At 52.4% G+C, this 7,814-nt stretch overlaps 2 protein-coding genes across 4 annotated transcripts; both read right to left on the bottom strand.

Annotated features, from left to right (window-relative positions):
• Positions 1–99: 99 nt before the first annotated feature.
• Positions 100–2,824, bottom strand: Iqcc (IQ motif containing C). Its single transcript, XM_026406851.2, is given in 7 exon segments — positions 100–587; positions 590–777; positions 779–1,257; positions 1,350–1,468; positions 1,699–1,951; positions 2,164–2,307; positions 2,753–2,824. Coding segments are annotated over 7 exon segments (1,407 nt in total). The 5' UTR covers positions 2,795–2,824; the 3' UTR covers positions 100–405.
• Positions 2,825–3,095: 271 nt separating this feature from the next.
• Positions 3,096–7,814, bottom strand: Ccdc28b (coiled-coil domain containing 28B). Of its 3 annotated transcripts, XM_026406854.2 has the most exons (7): positions 7,709–7,786; positions 7,201–7,545; positions 6,411–6,596; positions 4,749–4,915; positions 4,426–4,619; positions 4,206–4,228; positions 3,096–3,484 (listed from the first exon to the last, which is right to left on the bottom strand). In XM_026406854.2, exons 3-7 carry the CDS (start codon positions 6,572–6,574, stop codon positions 3,430–3,432), a joined length of 603 nt encoding a protein of 200 aa, XP_026262639.2. In that variant the 5' UTR covers positions 6,575–6,596; positions 7,201–7,545; positions 7,709–7,786; the 3' UTR covers positions 3,096–3,429. The 3 variants fall into 3 exon arrangements, with proteins under 3 accessions (XP_026262639.2, XP_026262640.2, XP_026262638.2); XM_026406855.2 differs by lacking the exons at positions 7,201–7,545; positions 7,709–7,786 and adding an exon at positions 7,586–7,684; XM_026406853.2 differs by lacking the exon at positions 7,201–7,545 and having other exon boundaries at positions 3,097–3,484; positions 7,709–7,814.

Here is a 7,814-nt window from a genome sequence, read left to right as displayed (position 1 = left end):
TGGGAACTATTCCCCAAGGAAGATCTGCCCTCAGATCTGCCCCTGGGCTGAGGCTCCCAGCTGGCTCTGGGATTGACACTCACCCCATGATGACAGGAAGTGAACAGGAGGGATGAAAGCAGCCAGGCTCAAAATCCAAGAAAAATTTTTATTCTCTTCCAGGCCTCCCACTTGTCTTTCCCCATATAACTAATCCTTAACCTGAAATTTGGATTGAGCCAAAAGCTGAGGATGAAAAGGTGTCCTTTGCCCTCTGCACTATGCCTCTGGTCTCTGCTCCAATCTCCGTTGGCCCCACTAGCCATTGATGGCTGGGGACAAGGGCAGGGGAGGCAGATGAAGGCCTGTCTTCACCACAGCCTTGTTATAGCAAACCTCTTTGGAACCTGTTCCTCTGCTAGCTCCTCAGGATCTAGCTTGGTGGTCCTGCTTTCCGTGGCCTGTCCCTCCACTGGTCTCTCCTTTCTGGTCTAATCCTGTGGAAGATAGGGTCTCAGGTGTCCTTGAGCTCCACAGTACAGTCCTCTAGCCTTTCCAGCTTTCATGACTAGGCTTATTGGAGGTTCAAACCATGGAACTTCTGCCATGGGGCCCTGGCCCTTCAACATTTGAATCCTCCTGAAATATAGGGCACCATGCTTTGGTCCTGCCATGGTCCCATCATAAATGATGTGTGTGGTCCTTGGAGAGGTCATATCTTGTGGCCTGCTGTTTGGTAGTCAGGTTTTTTTTGTGGTTTGGTCTCTGGGAGACTTGTCCTCAATATCTGGGTCCTCACAATGCGGGCAGCTGTCTTCTGGCCTTCCCAGAACAGGGGCTCCTAGGTTTGAGGCCCCTCAGGATCTGGTCCTCTAGGAATTTTGTCTGCTGTAGGCAGGCCCCTTTAAAGGTCTGTCCTTCATGGTTTTGTTCTTTGGCGAACCTGTCCCTTCCAGCCTGGCTATCTGATGGCGTAGGCAGCTGTGGTCCAACCCTCCTATAGCACAATTCCCTGCCCTTAGCCCCAGCTGTGATTTTGTCTACAGTGGCCAGACTTTCTGGGTACTTAAGGAGTTGTGATTTGCCTTTTTGGCAGGAATCATCTGCATGGTCCAGCTCTCCAGCAGTCCTCTCTCTGCAGAACTGGTCCTTCAGCAGTGGGTTTGGTTGTGACCAGGCTTTCTCACAGGCCAGTCCCCCATGGTCTGTGCACATGCTGGGCTCATCTGTGGTCTGGCCTGCTTCTGGGGATCTCAGTGTTTGTTTGAGAATTAGGTACTGTTGGGAGAGAACAAATACTGTAACATGTGGGCCTGCTTATACAGGCCCTAACTCCTAACCCTTAGCCTATTCCAAAAGTTAGTGCCTACCTCCTTGCGACTGTTGATGGCCTGTTGTATCCACAGCAGTTCCATGGCCAAATGGCTGCGGTGATACTGGAGCTCTTGGATCTCATGCTGGCTATGGGATGGTCCTGGACCTGTGGCTTCTTTGAAGGAGGCAAGACAGGAAGGAGAATGCATTGAGCTATAGACACTGGAAGCTGGTTTAGCCCCAGACCTGGCAACCCCTCATTGCTCATGTGTTTCCTTCAACTAGGCAGGGGAGGGAGGGAGAAAAGGGTTGCAGCTAATCTGGCACATCCCTTTTACTTTTTAGACTGGGAGGCTAAGGCCCTGAGAGGATCAGGGACTTTTCCTGATCTAGACAGAGAGGTACCTGAGTTCTTCATCCTTGATGTATCTGTTTCCTCTTGGCTGGATTTCTTGCTCTGCTCAACCTGAAGCCAGAGGTTGTCATCTCTGCAGGGAAGTCTTCCTGGGTTTGTTGAACTCTCTCCTGACTTCTTCAGCACCATCTCCTCCCAGAGGGCCTCTTTCACAGACTCTTTATATGGAAAGTGGCTGCATAGTTTCTTCTCTGGACTTGGTATCCTCTTTCCCGCTTTCCAGGAGCGTTGAGATTTTGCCTTCTGCGAAACCAGAAAGGTATGATAGTCCCAGGGCTAAACCCCTGGCACCATGATCTAGCTGACAAGTTAATTAAGGAATGGGATGTGAGGAGCAGTCTGCTGTATCTTCCAAAGGTAGAGGCCTGTCAACTGGAAGAGTAGGTTCTATCACTCCTTTGAATTCCCTGCCAGGTCTTCCTTACTCTCCCTTCTCCCCCTGGGATGTGTACTACCTCTGGGAGAAACAGAGGCCTGGGAATTCTGCCGGCAGTCCACTGAAGCGTGCCCAAGTCGCCTTCTATCTCTTGTACAATTGCCTCATACTCAGCCCGCAGGCTCTGGAACTGGCGTCGAACCAAGAAGCCCCTGACACAGGCCTGGTGTGGAGAACGAGAGTTAGAACACCCTTGGCACTTTATTTTTTAATTTTGCTAATATATTTTGCTTAAAAGTCCTTGATACATTAGAAGAGGGAACATATCTTGGGGTATTCTCTGGAGAGGTTATCCTGGGGACTGCAAAAATGGACATGGCCATGGGGAAAGGACAGGTGACATTGGGCGCTGGGGCTCCAGGAATTCAAGGGAGTATGCTGGGCTTTACTCTCCTCGCTTTTAGACGCTTCCGGAACTTCCCCTGACCCACATGCTCATGAGGGTCAAGGGTGCGGGCTTAGAGAAGTCCGTGGATCTCCGCATTCTTCGGGAGTTGCAGAGGTGGGATGGCATCTCCAGAGGTTGGGTAGGGACTGACCATGACAGCCTCACCCTACTGAAAGTAGGAGACCCTAGGTGCAACCCCGACCACCCCTCTGCCCCGAACCTGCAAGGTCGACACCTTCCGAAGTAACAATTCGGTCTCCATCAGGAAGCTAACGTCCCCTGCCGAGCGCTTGCGCAGTGCGTCCTCTGGCAGCAGGCTCCTGAGCATGCGCAGTTTAAGGCAATGGAGGCCCCGCCCCGCCGCCTCCAAGGCAACCTTCACCTAGCCTGCTTTAGTCTGGCTGCCAAGCGCTCCGGCTGGCCTTCCATTCTCTTGAAGCCACTAGCTTCATCCCAATTCCCGCCCGGGCGGGGACTCCAAGCCCTCTGTACTGTGCAGGATTGTTTTATTCTGAGAAGAAAGGTGCAAGGAGGGGAAGGAAGACACGGAGCCACTTTTTTACTTTTTATTTTTGGTTTAATTCCATCCAATGTCCCCAACTTCATAGCACCTGGGGAGCTGCGAAACACCAGAGTCATTTTTTTTTTTTCCGGTCCTGGGGCTGAAACCTAGGGCCTTGCACATGCTAGGCGAGCGCTCTGCCACTGACCTACACCCCCATTCCTTTATTAAAAATTTAATTTTGAGCCAGGGTCTAAATGTAACAGGCTGGTCTTGAACTTGAGATCCTCCTGCCTCAGTCTCTCATGTAGCTGGAATTATAGGCGTGCACCACCACGAAGGGAAGTCACAGTTTGAAGAGAATGAAAGAGGCAGTGTGGGCCTGGGTACTACACCTATGCAGCTGACTGCTCCTCAGGTTCAGCATTCTCTGCCAGGTGCAGTTTCTGTCTGTGCCAGTCAAGGATTGTGATGCTTTGGACTTCAGTCATTCCTCTCATCAGTCTAAACATCCCCTACGGGTCTATTTTCCCCATCCGTGCAAAGGGCTGTCCATGGTCTGAGGTTTCAGTCCCCACCTGCCCTTCTTTTTCTGAATGGTGCTGGGGACTGAATCCAGGAGCTCATGCATGCCAAACATGTGATCTATCCTGAGCTATCCTTGCAGCCCATCCTCCTACCCATCTTGCTAGGTCACTTATCTCTTTCTCTTCTCTTCCAGATCATGCAGGTCAGAAGAACCGGAGGACCCGTGGGGTGTGTGTGTGTGTGTGTGTGGGTCTGCCTTCATGTGGACACATGCACATTCTGTAGAGCTAAATGAGGATTAGTCTAAATTAATACATTGTTCTATATCGAAAGGGCAGGAGGACATCAGACACACTTTGCCATCATTGGTGTCAGCTGAAGTACTTGCAAAGATTTTGATCGGGTAAAAAAATAATCCCTGCATTCACCTTTCTCCTAATATTTGGGTTGGGAAATTCTTTTTACATTGCCCCCAGGTAGGGGCTGTTTGTGGCTAATTCTGATTCAGTAGGACTGCAAAGGGGTGGGGATATTTGGTTATGTGGGCACAGTCAGGGAGGGAGGTGAGGGGGAGGAACCTGACCTCATCTCATCCCTTCCTCATCTGCAAGACATGTACACTGTGGAGTCTTAGAAAGGATACATAGAATTACTAAGATCTTCCAGCTGTCAATAGAGAAAAGAAGGTTTCTATAAGGAATGGGACTAGAACAAAGTCTGAATGCTCTGGGGACCCTTATCTAATAGAAACTGAGGGGCTTATTGCTGTTGGATTCATGCACCCCCATCTTTTCACCAGGGACCTTGGGAGCAGGTATCTTCCCCACCCTTGATGTCCCCAGGATCCAAGGTGCCCAACTCACATTGCTAAGCAGCTGGTCCAGGTTGCGGTCTGCCATGGTCTTCTTCTGCTCCTCAGGCAACCCCTCCGTGACTCCGTCCTCTTCCTCTTCCTCATCCTCCTCTTCCCCACACACATCCAGGCTGAAGTGCAGCCGGGCCAGCTTCTCCTGCATCTCTCGAACATGTTCCAATTGCTCGAAGGAGCATTCCTTCCCTGAATGGGAGCAATCCTCATTCTCAGGAACCCTGACAGTAAGCCTGGGACCTTGTTCCAGCCCCACCACGGAGACCAGGACCACCCTTCCCACCCACAGCCCCTCTCTGCACAGCCTCCAGGACTCACCGAAGGCTTGCAGCCTGCCGGAGTGGAAATCATTGAGCAGATTCAGCAGACCCCCCTCCATCTCATAGACATCAGTCACCTCGGTCAGGAAGGAGTGCTGCAAGGGCGTGCCTGCAGAGCCGCCCCCACCTCCAGCCAGTACTGGGCGGCATTTCTCCTTGCCTACTCTGTATGGAGTGTACATGACCATGAATGGGGGACAGCCAGGCACTCCTGGATCTTCTGTGCCATCTATCTAAATCATCTGCCCATTCATTCATCAACACAAATAGAAGTTTTTTGTTCTGGCCCTGCCTGGACACTGGGATGGATAGAAGAAAGGGAATAAGTGAGGAGGGAGAAGGTAAGAGGTCAAAAAAGAAGTCTTTCTACCAATGACATAGCCAGAGCCATGCCTGCAAGGGACTCCTGGATTTCTGTTGGAGAGCTTCAGTTACCCTCCTGTCTCCTGTGATTCTGAATGTGTTACTTGTTCCCTTTGGCTTTCAATAATTTTGGGTATAACTTTTCCTTTATTGCCACCAGACTGTCTTACCCCCCACCCCCACTTCTTCTGCCCTCTTCTATAAACTGTTTTTTTTTTTAAATTTTTATTTTATTTATTTTTTTAGTACAAGGGATTAAACTCAGAGGTGCTTAACCACTGAGCCATATCCCCAGCCCCTTTTTATTTTTTATTTTGAGACAGGATCTCTCTAAGTTGCTTAGGACCTCATTAAGTTGCTAAGGCTGGCTTTGAATTTGCGATCCTCCTGCTTCAACCTCTGGAGCCACTGGGATTACAGACGCACACCACCATTCCTGGCTACAAACTGTTTTGAATTTTTTGTTTCCTTAGGATAACACTGAATGCCTTGCCGACATGGCCTTCCTTCCTCTCAAGGCTACATTTCCTATTATTCTCAGTCCAGTCCTGAGCTTCAGCTATAGCCCACTGTAGCTGTTCCCAAACATGCCTCTGGAGCAGGAGATATGCAAAGCCACAGGGGAACACCGTGATTTTGATTTGAACATTTGGAGAAAGAACACATTGTATTTGGAGCGAACAAACATGGATACTTTATAAGGTAGGAAACAAATTCCCAATCATTTTTAAAAATTCAGCAGAGAATTCAAATTGGGCACCCTGGTATCCCCTCACCATTTCTTGTTCCCTGACACTCCATGGCCCCCAAAGAACCTGTGGTTCTTGGAACCTTCTAGGCAATCTCCCCCACCCACAAACACTGGGAATAGAACCCAGGCTCTTGTATATGCTTAGGCAAGCACTCTACCACTGAGCTAAATTCCCAGTCTATGGCAATATCTTTCTCTCATTTTTAGGCCAAGCAAGCTTTCAGCTAGAATATTCTTCCCTCTTCAGTGTATCCAGCAACTTCCTTTGACTCTCTGGCAGGTTGCTCCCTCCCTCCCAAGAAGTATAGCCTCATAATATGTGATCTCAGTTATCCATGTGGCCTTTTTGCCATATGCACTTGAGGATAGGTACTGGATCTAATTCATCTCTGAGTGCTCAGGGGTCAGCGGGAGCCAGCCCCAAGGAAGGCACCCATTATTCCTTAGTGGCTAAAGGCTGATGGCCCCCTTTGCCTTCCTCCCCCACAGGGCTCAAACCAGAGTTGAGAGTCCTTCTTCCTTGCCCTGCATCCCTTCTGTACCCACCTCTTGAACTTGGCCCGCTGCTTGGGGGATGGTAGATGAGGGAGTCCCAGGGCCAAAGAGCCACTGTGGCTAGTTGGCACAGGGACCCTGCGTAGTGTGCCTGGGGCCTGGGCTGCCTGGGTCAGGCAGGGCTTGGGACTCCTTTTCTTCTTTTTGTCATCCATTGGGTGCTGGTAAGCCTCAGGCCTGGGAAGGAAGCAACCTCATTGAGATTCTGAGGGTCAAAGTCATCCCTTCACCCAGCAACCCCTGAGAGGTGCAAAGGAAGGGCCCTGGAACCTTCCAACTTGTTTTCTCACAAATGTCAGAGTCTTTGTTCCCTTGTCTGTGCAGGGTCAGGTGCCACTGCCTGTTGCTGGGATCCTGGATGTGCATTTTAAGGACCTTCCAAGGCCCATAAGACCCCTTTCTGCCTGGGCCCTGTCTGAAGGGGCTAAACCAGGAAGCTACCCTGTGCTGTTGGAGTTTCCTGTCCCTCTGGCTAAAAGGGTGGGGCTGGAGAGGAAACGTAGGGAGACAGGGTGGACGTGAGATGGCAGGAGTACAGCTAAAGACTAGGAGTGTCCTAGCTGGGCCCCATTCTGTTTATCAGCTGCTTCATCAGGTGCTGACTAACCCGGTAGGCCTGAGAGGTGACCAGGGTGGGGGCGGAGACACCTGGGAAGGCCCTAGTTAGTGTCAAGCAGCAGTGACCCTGGATGGGTATGGGCAGAAGTCCGGGCCCACGGGGCGGGGCTCGCTGTGCTCCCGCTTTACACTGGCATCCCTCCTCTTCCACCCCGCACCCAACCTCGAGTGCCAGGGACTCCAGAAGTTCCCAGGGACCGCTTCCAGCTGCTCCTCCTTCTCCAAGTCCCTGTGGTGGGTGGTCAGGCAGCGGGCAGCCTGGGCCTCCAACAATGGCCGCGCGAGTGGCCGGCACCGCTCAGCCGCGGAGTCCGGCCACCACCAGAGCCTCCGCTCTAGGGGTCCTCTGGCGGCGGCCTCCCTCCACGCTGCTGCCACCCGCCTGACTCCTCTCTCTGGGGCGGTGAGGCGAGGTCACACCAGTGAGGCTGGCGGGTGCCAAATGGGTCTGGGCGTGGTGGAGGGAAGACCGGCGCAGGGTCCGCCTCTTGCAGCAGCGGGGTGACCCCTTGAGGGACAGGAGAGGTTGGAAGCTGGAGCTCCCGTACCCGGGAGCGGCCGGGGCAACCCCGGCTCCTTTTCCCACGCTCGGCCTCCGAAGCCAGCCCCCAACGCAGCTGCAGCCTGCGGCGCCCGCCCTGCACGCCCGCACCTCCTCGAAGGCGACCGACCTGGAGGCTTGGGGTCCCGAGCGATGCTCGAGGGCCGGTGCCCGGCGCCCTCCGCGCGCTCCTCCCGGGAACGCCAGCGGGTGGGAGCTAAGCTGGCGGGAGTGAT

This window comes from Urocitellus parryii, chromosome 11 (assembly GCF_045843805.1).
Source record: "Urocitellus parryii isolate mUroPar1 chromosome 11, mUroPar1.hap1, whole genome shotgun sequence".
In the NCBI taxonomy this organism is placed as follows: domain Eukaryota; kingdom Metazoa; phylum Chordata; class Mammalia; order Rodentia; family Sciuridae; genus Urocitellus; species Urocitellus parryii.
Note: the sequence above shows the minus strand (reverse complement) of the source record. Positions and strands in the feature narration are given on the sequence as shown.